This window comes from Osmerus eperlanus, chromosome 7, assembly GCF_963692335.1.
Source record: "Osmerus eperlanus chromosome 7, fOsmEpe2.1, whole genome shotgun sequence".
Lineage (NCBI taxonomy): Eukaryota > Metazoa > Chordata > Actinopteri > Osmeriformes > Osmeridae > Osmerus > Osmerus eperlanus.
Genome location: NC_085024.1, coordinates 11730090 through 11747873, shown reverse-complemented (window position 1 = coordinate 11747873; position 17784 = coordinate 11730090). Strand labels below are relative to the sequence as shown.

The 17784-nt window shown below is 43.9% G+C and overlaps 1 protein-coding gene across 2 annotated transcripts; it reads right to left on the bottom strand.

The window, feature by feature from the left end:
• Positions 1-203: 203 nt before the first annotated feature.
• Positions 204-5050, bottom strand: LOC134023054 (acidic leucine-rich nuclear phosphoprotein 32 family member E-like). 2 transcript variants are annotated; one of them, XM_062464865.1, is made up of 7 exons: positions 4850-5050; positions 3412-3561; positions 3060-3182; positions 2553-2712; positions 2165-2334; positions 1822-1867; positions 204-1621 (listed from the first exon to the last, which is right to left on the bottom strand). In XM_062464865.1, the coding sequence occupies exons 1-7, from the start codon at positions 4901-4903 to the stop codon at positions 1536-1538; spliced, it is 789 nt and encodes a 262-aa protein (XP_062320849.1). In that variant the 5' UTR covers positions 4904-5050; the 3' UTR covers positions 204-1535. The 2 variants fall into 2 exon arrangements, with proteins under 2 accessions (XP_062320849.1, XP_062320850.1); XM_062464866.1 differs by having other exon boundaries at positions 204-1575; positions 1833-1867.
• Between the last annotated feature and the right edge of the window lie 12734 nt (positions 5051-17784).

The window sequence follows — 17784 nt, the reverse complement described above, 5'->3', positions numbered from 1 at the left end:
TAGTATCACATATTACAGTATAATATTATTAAACTGGTAATTTTAGCTATTTAAAAAATGTGTAATCAAGGTGTTTATTTTCCACTCCTCTTAAACCCATGGACTGAGCAGAAGCACAGGAGCAGAAACATAAAACATTGTTGGTCTTCTGACTGAACATCAGCCTAGATGCACATGATGAACTAGACATAAATTTGTAACAGTTCACAGAATTGAATTATTTTTTATTCAAAAACACTCTTCAGAAGATTACAGCACAAACTTCAAACATTACTTTCTCAACAGCAGAGGACCAAAACAAAAAAGAAAGAACCACATTGAGGGTTGGTGTCAGAATCTTTACATCCTGACCTGTGCTTTGTGTTTATTAAAAAATAAAAAAACAGGACAAAGATATTGCAAGTTTAAAAATACCAAAGCAAATGCTACACACACACACACACACACACACACACACACTAGATGAGTCAAGGTATATTTACATTGTTATACAAACACGTTTAAAATTATTGCGCCGTAAAAACAACAACAAACTCAAAATGACAAAGCTGACAAAGAAAGGATACTTCGTTGCAATTGACAGATGGGTACAGAGTTGGATTCAGGTTAGATTTGAGATGACCAACTGGGTTCCCCGGATATAGTCAAGACCTTCTTAGAGATAGGGTCCACCTGAGCATATAGAAGTGGTCCAAAACTAACTCAGTGTAGCTGCAAATAAAGTATTGAAAACATTTGACCTCCTGGGGCTACTTGAGGAGTAAGAGACCTGAAACCTAAATAGCCCAAAGTTATTAGAGGCCCCCAGGAGTACATAGAGGGATGAACAATACATATATGCTGTTGTTTGACAGTGTAACAAAGGAAATTGATAACTAAGTGATTGGGACACACTATCAAGGGCATTGAGACTGCACAAAAAAAGTAACCCCTACAACACGGCACAGACACACAGAGGTCGCAAGTGTCTTGTTGGACGACAAAGTATCACAACTCACTACCCAGAATTTTCTATTAGTCCAGTTCACTCAACAACACTTAATGGTCACGTGTCTACAAATAAGCCTAAGAGCTGACAAGACACAAAAGTTTTCCTTTCTCTAGATATTTTGGGAGTCACAAGGATGGCAAAAATCTAGACAGGGTTTACACTTTAAACTAAGTGGATGGGTGCAAATCTTTATCAGTGGGGGTTTTAAATAGGTGAGTGAGTTTGGAGTGGGAACAACTCCATTCGGCAGGGGCAAATATGCCCCTACATGCGACCAGAACATATATATGCCCCACTATTTGAAAATGGAAAATGTCTAAGAGTCTACCTTATCCACATTGCATTGTAAATTTTGGAATGATCAAGAAAAAAAAAATACAACAAAAAAAACAAAACTTTTGTATGGTATGAAGCATTTACACACACACAAAAAAAATCGACATTATATTTTTACAATACAAAAGATTTCGTTCACCATTTCCTGTTGTTCCGCAGCTTAAATGTGAACTCCACACACAGTGGCAGTGTGTTGTTCTGAGGAAGGCTAATCATCGTCTTCATCGTCATCATCTCCCTCATCCTCTGGATCCCGCTTTCTCTTCTCACCCTGGACACCTGCCCCATCTTCTTCTGGGGTCAAACACATTCATCAAAAGGCTTACAAAGTTGTTGCACTTGTGGAGATTTATGTGGACATGTAGAATTAATTATTGATCGTCCAAAACGATCTTGTACGTGTTTGACACTTTGAAATAACACTGCATTTATGCATGTCTCTGGATTCACCTAAGAAATCCAAATATACTTATATATGGCATTAGAATACATACCTCCATCCTCATCCTCTTCAACATAATCATCATCATCTTCCTCATCCTGCAGACAAATACAAAATGTGACCTCAGTTTGGGTGTTTGAGGAAGTGGAATTTCTTATCCTTACACACCGTGAACACTTTTGTTTGCTTGAATGTGTATTGGGCGGAACTGCAGGACAGTCCTTGGTGCTTCATAAAGGACAGATGTGCTCGAATGAAGTGCATTTATTCTGTTCACTTCAGCATACTAACATGGTTAATTTGAAAACAACATGTTGATTACGACAACAAAGTGAATCGATAGCTAGGTTTCTTTACACAACCCCAAAATGTGTGTGGCGTGATGTGGTACTCACTTGAATGCCTTCCTTCATCAGATAGGACAGGCCGACCTCCTCTTCCCCATCAGAAACGTCCTCATCATCATCATCTTCATCATCATCATCATCATCATCATCATCATCATCATCATCATCGTCGTCGTCGTCGTCGTCGTCTCCAGTGGGACCTGCAGCATGATTGTCGTCTGTGGGTGGGAATCGCAGGTGTAATCAGTTGAAGAAAATGCCTCCAACACAGGTGCAGCCACAACAGGAAACCAAGAGAAACCTTCACTTCAACTAGATCTCCTTGCATAAAAATCATGCCTACCGAGCAAAAAATAAAAAGTTCTGCTATTTCCCCTTCTCGTAAGTCCCAGAGCACTCTTTACCCCCGCCTCCCGCTCGAGTCCCTCTCTCTCACCATCATCAGCCTCCGAGTCGGGGACCTCGTTGTCCTCCTGGTCGTACCCATCCAGGTAGGTGACCTGGGGCAGCAGCTCGAACACGCCGTCGCGGTAATCCTCCAGCTTGGTGATATCACAGCTGTACAGGTCCAAGCTCTTCAGGTTCTTCAGGTTCTGCTGTGTATGCGTGATGATGGATAGGAACCAGTCAGTCAGTGGGACATTAGGTGACAGGAATCCATTTCTTTCAGCAATGAGCTTCGGCTAAGAGGCATTACAGAATACATGTAATATGACCATGTGCTGACACAGCAAACTGGGCTTGCATCCGCTCACTCAATTCACTTTTGTACAAGATCATACTTTGTCCCTGTTCTCAGCATCTCCTGATCAGCTTCCGCATTTTAAGTTAAGTATTAAACAATAAAAGTATTCAGCGACTGTCGTGTTATATTAAAAACCCTAAGATAAACTGTGTGTGGATGATGCCATGCTAAAATGTAAAGGTTGGGCGATGAACTTACCAGGGTCTCCAGGGTGCTCAGTTCCTTTATCTTGTTGCCACTCAGGTTGAGGTAAGACAGGTTGGGACACTTCTCCGCCAGCTTGTCCAGACCCCCGGAGATTCCATTATCACTGATCTCCAGCTAGAGGAACAAAATTGAGACACAAAACTAAAATAAACACAGACCACTCAAAACTAGTCTTGCAAAAGTAGGTAATGGGGTGTGGTTATACCTAAATAAGCATTAAAGATATGCTTTATAAGAATTAACTAGTCAAACTGGGCACATCCAGTCTATACTGTAAGTATTTCATATGCGGTCAATTGAAACCATACATGTTGATGTATTGCAGGGCTGTAAGTGTTCTCACCTTGCGCAGTTTGGGCAGTGAGGGAAGCTTGGCTAGGGAGGTGAGGCCCACATTCACCATACTGAGTAGCTCCAGCTCCTTGTAGTCATCTGAAAGACCTTCCACCTCTCCATCACTAGTCCGACAGTTGTCCACCACAAGCTCAGCCACCTGCAGACCATGACATATGCTTTTAAAAAACGTTTTATAAATATCTGAGAAGTTTTAAGGTAAGTAGCGTAAAATGCACTTAAGAGCTCAGTGTCAGGAACAAGATGAAGCCCATTCCTAAACATAATTTATGTTTTATTTATGTTCATGTCCTGTCCTCCATCCCAATGCAGATAAATCTCAACATGATACACAATTCTGGTGGCATAAATAATATGTACATTAACATTATTTACACATTTGTTTGACTGTTCCTTGTACATTGCATTAAAAAGAAACGCAGAGCAGAGGCCTGAAGCACGAACAACCCTCAACTGGTCAGAGTTTACAACCATCATTTAACCGACGGACTATATGCAAAGCGGGCTGACACCTCCTTGCGCTGGTTAGCAGAGCGTGATAATACCAACTGGGTGACGTGAGACGAGTGACACTACAGCATAACGACAGCAGGGGTAACCATGTAAGACGCTACAAAATGTTATCGTTAGAGGGATTTAAATGGCTGGACGAAGATTCAACCGCAACAGTTTATTCCCCGGCAACTAACAATTTGGGTGCAATGTACATTATGTTTTGAACAGGCGGCCTTTTAGGTCATGTCGAAGGACGACAATTTGAGCGGCAACAAAGTCGCTGATCTTCACCTTGTGAAATGTTCATGCGGGCGCCATATATTGCTCATCATACACATGCTGCCTCCACAGTAGATAGGCCTACTTTACGGTGACAAGTTTAGCTCTATACGTTCGTCGGACTGCAGACATCCGTTGGTTTCGTTTGTATGCACTTGGTGCATGGCAAGCTGGACAACTAATGTATTACAATATATTATAAAATATATTTGTATTAGTCTACTTGCAAGCATTCCAAATCAGCGCGGTAGCAAACGTTGTTGTTATGATAGCATGTGAGTGGCAACTCCATTATCTAATCCGCAACACCACACATCGCCATTAGCTACGTGGAGAAGATAAGCACAACTCCATTAGCTAGCCACAGGATAGCTGCTAGGGCTACGAAAGGAATCTCACGCGAGCAACCTGGCAAGCGCGAGTTTGGTGCAAGCATTCAGCACCTTACTATTAATGCAGAACACAGGACCAAATTGTATCGCAATGCCCTCGCGCAGCACACGCCAGGCCAATACCGAGTAATCTAGCAACCAGCCCTACTGTTTAGCTATTTTAACAAATTCCATGAGCATCGTCAGTTCGTATCCATGGTCGACTTCGCATCCTTCACGAAATTCCTTCAGAAATAATTAAATAAAGACGTAGTTGTGTACCTCGGCTGGGCTCTTGTTCCTCAACTCCAAACTAATCCTCTTCTTCATCTCCATTTCCAGGAGTATAGAAAGTTAGAAACACGACCCAAACAGAGGAAAACTGAAAAATAAAAACTGGAAAACTCAAGCACTCTTTCACGTTGCCTTCTTCAGTCAACGGCTGATAGGTGATAACTAAACCTCCATGTTACCTCGCACCCAACCCCCTTTGCAAACACCGCCTCCTTTCTCATGAATATGAAAACATTCTACATACTAAGATGCTATTGATCAAATATTGTGCCATTCACTCAAGGCCGCCCAAAGTTATAATTTATGCATTGTTGGAAGTTATGATTGGTCAGTCTTGCGTATCCATGTACTACAACTAAGCCAATGAGATGGCCGAAAGTAAAAATTTAAACTCAGCATACGCCCCCTCTTTGTTCTTATTGGCGCCATTACTAAAGATCGACAGTTGAGGAAATATATACATTAATATGTTCACGATCCAAATATTTTATCATATGCACAAAATAACTCACAAGTGAGTTAAGTAACATACCTGTGGTTGCATATTCACTGGATAATAGTATTATCTCGTCATTGCTCACTACAGTATGTCCAAGTAAAAGGTAATGTAAATTAACCATGTACTAGTTTATATAATTAAAGTTCATTTTAAAAGGATGCTAAGAAGAAGATAAATGCCTTCCGAGAGGGCAGGGCAAACGTTTTATTTGGGTGTACCAAAGTGTTTACCAAGCAATAGAAGGAATCAGTTGTGTAGCCTAACACTAGGTGTCAGGCTACACAACGTTGTGTAAATAATTTATAAGAATACCCTAACCCTATACGATTATTTGGCATTAAATCAAAGAAAAAAACAGTTTATCCAATTTGAAAACTAGTTCATATTTTGCTGGGTGATTAAGTAGTAATTGAATCCTAAACACTGAATCACCCATTTCAATGAGAGACAACATGCAAAAATATGTAAGACCATACAGTTCAAATAGACAGTAATTTGTGAATTCAATGAGAGTTTAACCCTTGTGTTATCTTCGGGTCGTTCTGACCCATCAGTCATTGTGACCCACCGTCGTATTGCGACAACTTTACCGCATACAAAAACAAAGTGAAGCATTTTCTTTTAACCGTTGGGCTGTCTCAGACCCCCCACATTGCGAAGGTTAAAAGAAAATTATTTTTATTTGGTTTTGTATTGGGTAAAATTGGGTAAACACAACGATGGTTCGTTATGAACCTTTGGGTCATGTGACCCGAAGGCAGCACGAGGGTTAATGATCATTTAGGCATAGAATTATGTGGCCTATTTTCTTTATTATCATTTCAACCATATACAGCTAATACAGTACACAATTATACAAAACAATGTTCCCCAGGACCATGGTGCAACATAGAACAACCCATCGCTACATAATATACCAGTCCAAAAGCCACTGCACCTACTCTCTGTATAAAGACTCTTCGTTCTTTCTGATGAGACCCACCACTGTCGTGAGTCAGAAGAGGGAACAGCAGTGGGCTGAACTCACGTCCATGGGGGGCCTCAGTGTGATGGTGTTAGAAGTGCTGCTCCCCATCCAGACTGATGGAGGTCTTCCAGCCAGAAAGTCCAGGATCCAGTTGCAGAGGGAGGTGTTCATCTTGTGCATGTGAATCATTATAATCTCTGTCATTCCTTTTCAAATGTATCCTGCCCACTGAAGCGGCTTGTCTGCTTTTTATTTTACACGAGAGAGAGATCTGCGTAATGTCCCTGTGGGGGTATACATAATGGCAATCTCTAGATTGATTACAGTGCATCTGGGATCCCTCATAATTTTTCCACAGTCTGCTGCAGCCAGTTAAAAAAAAGTGATGAGTGACTACTGTGTGTGTTCCTCATGTGTTACATGTAAAAGCCTGTGAAACACGATTAACACCCTGTATTTATTCACTCACACTCACTCACACTGTTGTGTCATCCCATTCCTGACACCCTGTCAGACTTTTGAAAAACAGAGACTTTAATTATCTAGAACATTGCAGGTCATACGCGCAGCAAAAGGAACATTACAATAATTTCAGACAGGTGTCCATCTGTGAAACCTTCACAGAATTGTAAGTACAAAAGTTCTACCTTTACCCCATAGTCATATTGTTGGTTTAGGTGCAACATGTCATGTGTCTAAGAACAGACACATACGGCCATGCATGTACCTTTACTGAAACAAGTAAGTAAACCAGAGCTACTTCCCTCCTTAATTTGGTGTGCTCACGCCGTCGGCAAGCACAACCATTGTTCTCGCACATATATATTTATTATTTATTTTTGCCCCCCTAAGGATCCGTCAATATTTGGACTACATAGACAACCTTGGTGTCAAAAGTTTAGTCTTGGTAGCAATTGAGTTGCTTGTATTTTTATTTACGTTCCGTTGCACGGTTTAGGCTGAAATTCAGGCAAAAAGTGCCTTGTGTCAACAAAGGGAACTCAGTGCTAGCCCACGTCACAACGTCAGCACATGTTAGCAATGACGCATGTATCGTATCGTGCCGTGGTGTACTAGCAGCGCATGTACAATTAAGCAAATCAAGACTTGCATGTACAGTAAGTAATGTCACATTAAATTATGTATTTAAACTTGTGTGGTGCGTCGCTGTCTTCAATGCCACAGCCTAAACTTTTTGTCAAAAGAAACGTTCTAATTTCCGGCACTTTAGCCCCCTAAATAAATGTAAAGCTTATTTAAGTTTTTGGGGGCATATTTTCAGTTAGCAGATGGTACTGTTTGAATCGCAATTCCATCTGAAATACTGCCGGTGACAATGTTTTTACAATAGCTTGTTTCAAAGGGGGTTCAGCTTGTTTCAAAGGGGGTTCTTAATGAATTATGCAATATGAGTAGGCTAAATGCTTGAAAATATCACTACAAGGGAAACATTTAAGGGGACGGACCCATCTGCAACCGACGCAAGCAAGCACACCCTTCAATTTCCGCAGAAATTGTACCTTCTCTAGTTGATGGCTTGTTTTACTTCCCTATAGAGACCCATTCCAGCCACCTGGACAGCAGTCCTTTACACCCCTCAACCTCTGACCTCAGTGTGACCTTTTCCAGATGTGGCTTACAGGAGGAAGTGAGGTTTTTACGGTCCCTCTCATTTGGTTCTGGCCCATGGTTTACCGTCAAAACATACAGCTTTGTCAACAGAGGAGTTACTATATGTGAATCTTCATGGAATGTGGGCTTTCTTATGGGACGCAGAGATTTCCCAGAAAGTGTCTGATTTTTCAATCAGACAGGCTTAATGTTGTCAGTCATTGTGACGTTTTCTCACTAGTGACTGAGAAATGAAGGGTAGCCATCACTCAGTCACGTGACAGCAGTTGTAATCATCTGAAAGTGGCTGCTGACATCCGGTTTAAATGTTTCATGCATCCCATTCTTATTTTATTCTCAGAATATACAGGCCAAGAAGGTCCATGTGCTTCACGACATAATAGAAAGACTCACTTTGTATGGTGTTGCTTCCTCATAAAACAAGCATTTACAAGAATGGAGATATACACTTAAAGGTCCACACATCTACAGTTAAAAAAGGATGTCTCAGAGCTCCAAATCCTGGACAAGATGGAAATATATGTATTCTGTAATCACATTGTCAACAGCACATGCAATCTACTGAAGCTACACTGGAGAGGCAACTGACCCTCAAGTTAGTTCCAAGGTAGTTTCAAGTATGGTAACATCAAACACAACACATAAACCTTTGGTACACATCTGGTAGACTTTTTAAATGTCTCAATCTGGTAAGTAAAAGGGGACCACCGCACAATAGGACACCACATAGAGTGCTATTGTCCACAGGGTGTTGGAAATTATGAAAAGTTCACCTGAACACACAAAACAATAATTTCCCTTACAATATTTCTGGTGTGTCATTGCTAGACACGCGTCAACACCACAACCCCCCAACATCTCAACCAGAGTTGTTATTTATGCCCATTGCGATGTGGGACCATAGCAAGAAAAACAGCCCCTTCGTTCTAAATCGTATACCAGCACGTCACACACTGCCAGGTGTGTTACTTTTCAGTCTCCACAGACATTTAACAAGATAAAAGCTATCAAAGAGCAATTGTTGTTTACTCAAGAACACTTGCTTCATACATCAACATGCCACTGAACATTTTGCACCCTCAGTGTTGATTGTCTACCTCATCCATCATTCTATATTCTCAGGTACAGAGCAAATACATGGCAGCAGGGTTTTTTTTTAACTTGTGTTTCTTCCTGTTAGGGTGATGTAGAATTATAAATATTTTTGGGCTGATAGAGGTAGAGATGAGAGAGTGAGTAAATAACTGAGTGAATGAAAGACAGAGAGAGACAGAAGGAGATCATGACCTAGACCATGAATGGTCAGAGGACACTGCCACAAGAAAGGGTTTGTGTCCAAATGGATCGTTCTTGTCCAGTCGTGGGGTGGGAGATATCATTAAACAGCAACAGTGTGAACGCTTGTCTTGCTGTCTCTAAGAAGTTCCTCATGTGACCACTCTGACCACCAAAACTTCATTAGACTCCACAGGAAACTCTCATTCAGAAGATGTCTGTACAACAAAACCCGTCTTTCACAGCACTGCGGTATTAACTGTTTGGTATGCACTTGGCAACCACTTGATTTAATATTTTATTTTCATCAAAGACAGTCCCTTTATTTCATCAACACAGCCTTACATAATACTTGACCCAAGCATCACCATGGCCTCCAACACTACTGGTTAGTGTTTGTTAGCATTGAGAATACTGCACTCTGTTAACATTTTTTTACCAACATCTCAGCACTTAGTGCTGTTATTGTCTCTTTAACAGACGTCAAAGATTGGGTCATTTGAAGAGCAAGCCCTTATATTGATGGAAAATCCATCATACGCACAATGTGTGTCACACAACGTGTGAGGTTCTTTTTGTACAGCATTTGCGGGCATCAGGGAGCCGCTATTGAAATGCGGGAGACTCCCGGACCTTCCGGGAGACTTGGGTTGTCTGCCATACTATAGCGTTTGTCATAGTTTTTGTCTATCAGAAAATAGTGTGAACAAAAGAATGGTCAGAATCGCACATGTGCAACGTTGCGCTGTGAGACCCTCATTCGAACGATCACATATGTGCGACGCCACTCCTTAACGGGTTAAGTACTTTATTTATAACTAATAAATACTGGGTAAAAAGAGAAGGAGAGAGAGAGAGACAAAACTAGAGACACATTTTTACCTGTTTGACAATAACTCTTTATATCTTATAAATGAATAGTCCAGAAGGAACACAAATGTGTTGTGAGGAAAAAGCTATAGTTTTCAACATACTGCTAATTACCCTTTGTCACTCCAAACCTGGCATCCTCATCAAACACTTCTGAGAGATACATTCTGAGTCACTTCTTTTGTCACTAAAAACAAGTAAGATACTAAACATTGAAATGAATCATTATATTTTTCTTGTGATTTCTCATGATAAGAATAAGTTATTGTCTTAAGACGAGAGAACGAAAACAAGTTGAAACAGAACATCACTGCTTGTTCCGGAAGAAGTTGTCCCTGATTTCTCAACCAAACTTTGACACATACCCCTACACATATGCATGTGCATATGCACTTACGCATGCGCACACACACACAGAGGCACCTTCTTTATCATCCACAGTGCCACCAGTCAACAGAAACATCAAGGCACTCCTATGGGTTGTTCTCTCTGCGGCAACCCAATACTGTATGACATCATTTATATGCGACAAAAAAATTCCAGCTGTCATGGGTGCATGTGTGGACCAAGACATCTAGTGAAAACAAGAGCTGTGGCTGTGTCTTGGCCCTGGCCATTTTCCCATGGCAATTATCCACAAGTATGCTGTGCAGCAATGACGTTTTGCCAGCTTGTTATTTTAGGGTTAGTTGGGTGTGTTATTCTTGGAGATTGAAATTTCTGTATGTTTCACTGAGTAGGATGATTGCCAAATTGTTGAGTACCTTTATGCGATGCAGGTAGATCAAAACTGATATTGCAATCTTGCATGGTAAGAATTTGGGATCTAAATGTTGTTTTGAAATATTGCTGCTCATTTCTTTAAAACATGCAGGTACCTGTAGTTTCAAACCCAAGACCTAAGCATGGAGGTCCATTGTTCCTTTTCACCCAATAAGAAGAAAATGTCTTCATAACTGGAACTTCTGTGAGGAGGTTTGTGGATGTTAGGAATGTCCACACAGTACATGTCAAAAAGAGAACCACAAATAGAAACTAATGTAAGCTATCTAAAAAACATCCCCTTAGCTTTGGATGTGTCTTTAGAGCTGGTTCCTCATTTCATTGAAATGAAAGATCACAAGACTGAAATGTAGGATCACCTAAGTGAAAGAGAATGTGCATGGTGTTAGACCACTTGCTTTGATGCATTTTTGTCTGCAGACAATAACTACTTTTTACCTTCACAACCCTCTATCCACTTGATCTTACTCCATGTGGAGGTGGTACAGATATTGTGACTCTATCCTAGGTGAAGCCAAGTGATTAACCATGTTGGCCTTCCCATACTAGCAAAATACCCCCCCTCCCACACTACCCCCTTCCAATATTAAACCCCCCTCCCATACTGCCCCCATTCAACATTACCCCCCTCTCATACCACCCCTGCTTATGCTGCCCCCGTCCATAATACCCTTCTCCAACACTGCCCCCCTAGGGCTAGGCAGTCATGGAAGTGATGGATAGAGATGCTTGCCAGGAATTCTTCCCTGCAGAGCGACAAACTGTAACCCCCTGTTATAAGCCTATGCCTGTAACGGCGGGAACCTGACCCCTGCCACCGCTCAGGGACTCTCAAAGGCCAGTGAAGGGTGCGCAGAGCAAGGAGTGCGAACAAGGACACAAACAAATGGTACCAATGGAATATTAAGGCTTTATTTTTGCCACCACGGTATAGTAAATAATAACGGTAATGGGGAAAATAATAAACAGGGACAAGGGGAGGGCTGGACAGGACCAAAGAAAAGAAATCAACATAAAGTTCCCAAAGCTAAACACAAAGCAACTGACACACGAATGAGGTGTCCTAACCAAAAATACAGCAGTGGTCTGCCCAGGTCTAGCTGGTGTATATAGACAGTAAGTAATTCCTACGGGTGATGTATACCCCGGGGCAGCTCCAAACTACTCCCCAGCCCCTGAACAAAAGAACAAGAAAACGTTCTGGACAACACTACAAACAAAGCAACTCAACACAACAGGACAAAGAAAAACAAGCCAAAAGGACAATGGTCAGCACAGAGGGGAATCCAAACAACTAAACACAAAAGTAGGCCTTACCCACACACAATACAGCCAGCGACTTATTCCCCCCCCAAACAAACACAGAGTGGCACAATACATACTGGTGGAGGGTTGGTTGATGACAGGAACCAGGTGAACCGGATTATGGAGAGGAGGAGTCATGCGTGGGTGTTGATGGTTTGATTCGCGCCACCTATGGGGAACAGACAGCACAGCAGGGAACACACACAAATGCAACACAGAACATCAGACTGGGGGTTGTAACACGCCCCCACCAAAAGAACACAACCATAAGGGTGGTGTGAATACTAACACAACAGACCCCAGTCTAAGGCCTCTCCCACACCCGCGACAGGGCGTCAGCCACCACATTGTCAGTGCCCTTGATATGGCAGATCTTGATGTTGTAGCCTTGTACAACCAAAGCCCACCGCATGAGGCGGCGGTTGTGATTGTACATCCGGTTCAGAAAAACCAAAGGATTATGGTCAGTATACACTTCGACAGGCATGGCCGTTGAACCAACGTACACCTCAAAGAACTGTAATGCTAACAGTAACGCCAAGGTTTCCTGTTCGACAGTAGAGTATCTGGCCTGACAAGGGTTAAACTTGCGGGAGAAAAAACACACAGGACGATCAACGCCCTCATCGTCCTCCTGTAGGAGCACCGCACCTGCCCCCACCACACAGGCGTCCACTTCCAGTTTGAAAGATTTGTCGAAATTCGGAGCTGCCAAAACCGGAGCAGAGCACAACAATAACTTAGCCATCTCAAAGGCAGTCTGGCTTTCAGGCGTCCACTTAAAGGGCACCTTTGGGCTGATCAAAGCGGTCAGCGGGGCTACTACGGACGAAAAGTTCTTACAAAACGTTCTGTAATAACCCACCATGCCCAAGAAACGGCGTAGCAGGCGACGGGAAGTGGGCACTGGGTACTGACTGATAGCCTCGACTTTCCTTGCCACAGGGCGCACCTGTCCAAGACCCACCTCCTTTCCCAGATAGGTCACAGTTGTTTTTCCGAATTCACATTTAGCCAAATTCACTGTTAAGGAAGCAGCCTGTAACCGCTCAAACACCACCTGCAGAGTGGAGACATGTTCATCCCAAGTAGAAGAGTGAACCACTAAATCATCCCTAAAGATCTCAGGAAAGCTGAGAATTACCGCTATCAGTTCGTTTTGTTTACTGCAGTTTAAATGTGGCATTATGGACGGCAAGACTTTCAGACTTGCCGAATTGCTCAACCGTTCACCTTGTATATGAGCGGTCTTTGGCTCCAACCCATCCTCCTGATTGTCCTCCAGGGAGTCCGAACACAGTACCGCAGTGGCAACGACAGCCGGACCGTGGACACTGGGCAACAAAGGTTTACGCACATAATACTCTTTTAGCATGTTCACATGACAGAGCCTTGACGAGCGCCTTCGCTCTGGTGTTCTCACAACATAATTAGTGTCACTTAACTTTCTCTCCACCACGTGTGGACCAGTATACCGAGCGGACAGAGACGAGCCCTGTACCGGCAGTAACACTAAGACCTTATCCCCTTCCCTAAACTTGCGGATTTTAGCCTTCTTGTCATAACGGTTCTTCATTTTTGTCTGGACCGACAAGAGAGATTGGTGTGCCAATTCACATGCGTCATGGAGACGGTTACGCATCTCGTGTACGAAGTTGTACACGTTCTTTGGCACACTTGTAGGTAACTTGGACGAAAGGATGTTTTCCTTAAGCACCTTCAATGGACCCCTCGGGGTATGTCCGAACACTAAATCGGCAGGACTGAAACCCAAAGACTCCTGTACTGCCTCCCTAACAGCAAACACCACATACGGTACTCCCTCGTCCCAACCACCTCCCGTTTCCAGACAATACTTACGAAGCATTGCTTTAAGCGTTTGGTGCCAGCGCTCTAACGCACCCTGGCTTTCTGGATGGTAAGGACTTGATGTCTGGTGGCGGATGGAGAGGTTACGCAACACATGTGACAGCAGTTTGGACATGAAATTGCTTCCCTGCCTTTATGGGTGCCTCGCTCTCCCTTGACACAGGAGCATACTCTAAGACAGAATCTCCTAGATTCACTAGGTCTCCCAACTTCCTGCTTTGTGCTCGAGTGACAACACAAGCTGGAAACACATGTGGAAACTCAGAAGACAACACATCATTGTCTGACCCGGTGTTTGGTTTTTCCACCACTTCCAACACCGGTTTCACTGTGCCGCCCGCAATGTCATTGCCAAGGAGCAAAGACACACCTTTGATGGGTAGTTTCTCCACCACTCCAACCCGAAAACAACCAGAAACAATGTCGGACTCTAAGTTCACCCAATGCAACGGAACTGCTTTTGTCCCCATTCCTATCCCCTGCAGTAGTACCTTTGTGCCTACAGCAGTGCTGTCTGAACAAGGCAACACACTGGCAAGGATCAGGGACTGCGCAGCCCCTGTGTCCCTCAAAATAGCCACACGTTGCCTACTCTTTTGGTCACCTGCCAAGGACACCCAGCCAGTGGACATAAAGGGCGTGTAACTGTCTTCTGACAAAGGGGTTATAGCTGTAAAGCTGAACGACTGGACTAACCCCACCTCCTTGGGTCTTCGTGGAGGCGACCTCTGCTTGTTTTTCAAGGTGGGGCAGTCAACTACAACATGCCCCACCCGGTGGCAGTAAAAGCACTCTCTACCTTCAGTTTTCGTAGACCCCTCGGCCAATTGAGGACGAGCGTAACGGGACGACACTACAGGTTGGGGTTTGGAGAACACGGTCTTATGGGTTAAGGCGTATTCGTCTGCCAAGACGGCCGCCTGAGCCATGGACGCCACTCGCTGCTCATTAAGGTGGACTACGATGCGGTCAGGCAGGTGATTCTTAAAGTCTTCCAGCAAGACTAGTTCCCTCACCTCTGTCAGGGTAGTGGCCTTGCTGGCAGAACACCACTTATCAAAAAGGGACTCTTTGTCCCTGGCGAACTCTACATACGTCTTGTTGGTTGTTTTTCTGTGGTTCCTGAAGCGCTGTCTGTAAGCTTCAGGGACCAGTTCATACGAGCGCAACACTGTGGCCTTTACAACATCGTAGCTGAGACTATCTTCCAGGGACAGGGAGGCCACTACCTCCTGAGCCTTTCCAGTAAGCCTGCACTGTAACAGTAACGGCCACACTTCTTGGGGCCATTTCAGCGCTCCTGCCACCCTCTCAAAAGCCGAGAAATAGCTGTCTACCTCAGCTTCCCTGAAGGGGGGCACCAAAGCAATATTTTTGCTGACGTCAAAATGTCCGAACCCGCTAGGTGACTGTGAACCACCCATCCCCGCCTCTAGCTCCATCTGTCGAATCCGGATTTCCTTTTCTGCCTGTATTTGCAGTTTCTTGACCTCTAACTCCAACTCAAATGTCCTCCTGTCTGCCTGGTCCCTCAACTCGCCCTCGAGACGGGACAGACGAAGGCTGAGCTGTGCCGCCTCCCCCGAACCAGGAAAAACAGGAGAACCGGGGTTGTATTTTGGCAGCGTTCGAGGAGCGGGGAGAGGACCCTCAACCCCCCTGTCCGCCGACCGTGCGGGCGAAGACCTCAGCAGCTCTTTGCCTTCCACATCTTCCTCCTCGCTCTCGCCCTCTTCCCCCATCGTAACAACCCCTTGCTCTAACAAACCACCCGTAACAACTGCCAGGACCTCGGCTCTGAGAGCTTGTTTCCTGGCTGCGATGCCAAAGTGATCCGCGATCGCTAACAGGTCCGCTTTACGCAGCCCTGACAGGTCTGAATATGACGGGTCATCAACAAATGCCGAAACAGCTGCCGCCATGCTACACTCCTAATGACACTACAAAACCTTTACTCACACCCAAACACCACGCCCCGACCACACCGACCACCAAGACGTCCGAGCAGCAGAAAGTCAAGATCCCGGACGAGCCCCCATTTGTTATAAGCCTATGCCTGTAACGGCGGGAACCTGACCCCTGCCACCACTCAGGGACTCTCAAAGGCCAGTGAAGGGTGCGCAGAGCAAGGAGTGCGAACAAGGACACAAACAAATGGTACCAATGGAATATTAAGGCTTTATTTTTGCCACCACGGTATAGTAAATAATAACGGTAATGGGGAAAATAATAAACAGGGACAAGGGGAGGGCTGGACAGGACCAAAGAAAAGAAATCAACATAAAGTTCCCAAAGCTAAACACAAAGCAACTGACACACAAATGAGGTGTCCTAACCAAAAATACAGCAGTGGTCTGCCCAGGTCTAGCTGGTGTATATAGACAGTAAGTAATTCCTACGGGTGATGTATACCCCGGGGCAGCTCCAAACTACTCCCCAGCCCCTGAACAAAAGAACAAGAAAACGTTCTGGACAACACTACAAACAAAGCAACTCAACACAACAGGACAAAGAAAAACAAGCCAAAAGGACAATGGTCAGCACAGAGGGGAATCCAAACAACTAAACACAAAAGTAGGCCTTACCCACACACAATACAGCCAGCGACTTATTCCCCCCCCCAAACAAACACAGAGTGGCACAATACATACTGGTGGAGGGTTGGTTGATGACAGGAACCAGGTGAACCGGGTTATGGAGAGGAGGAGTCATGCGTGGGTGTTGATGGTTTGATTCGCGCCACCTATGGGGAACAGACAGCACAGCAGGGAACACACACAAATGCAACACAGAACATCAGACTGGGGGTCGTAACACCCCCTATGGAGGAGGACATGGGAGGGGGGACAATGGATGAAAGAGATTGTGTGTGTGTGTGAGAGAGAGGGAAAGAGAAAGAGCAATAGCGTGTGTTTGTGTGTGTAGGGGGTCTGGGCTGGGGGTACAGTGAATCTGTTTAATGTCAAGGAAGGGAATTAAACTTCCATATGGAGTGGAATGTGGGATTGGGAAACCCATTAAGGACGCAAAAGGATGTCTCACTCTATAGAATGCATTTTATGAAATAAATGTATGGAGTAAATTAAAACCTTATGAGCTACCAAAACAAAACAAACCCAGAAAATGTGTAAAATTATAAATGACTAGACCTTGCGTAAGCAATCAGTTTGCCAACTTCCAATTTTACTTTCACAAATAGAATTTGATCTTATAATGTCACATGTCTGTTGTCAAGCAAAATAGGATGACTGAAGTTCAAATTCACTGTTCACTAAGGCAGCCCTACGGAGGGCAAGACTGGTAGGCATTCTTGTTAACATGTCTATGCAGCTCCCCTAACCTTCTGCACACTCAGAGTATACACACACAGCGGCACACACAGACAAATATACATGTGTGAATGTGAATATTTTTTAACTTCCTGTTGCACCATGAGATCCCAATATATTGAATCTGAGTCCCAGCCCCCAGTTAAATGTAAACTGACAAAAGTGCCACCAAGATCCACAATTTGATCATCTGTAAGGGATCGCTCTGAGGTTCAGAATCTGTGGTGGTTCCAGCTAGGATTGTGCAACAGATATATTTGAGAGTTTACATACTGACACTCCATTCAAATGCAGCATGCGGTGTGGACAGCGGTATGAACAGGTAACAGACACCACAGTGAAAGAGACACTTCACTTGAAGGGCTGAGTGAAAAAAAGGATAAACTGATCATTT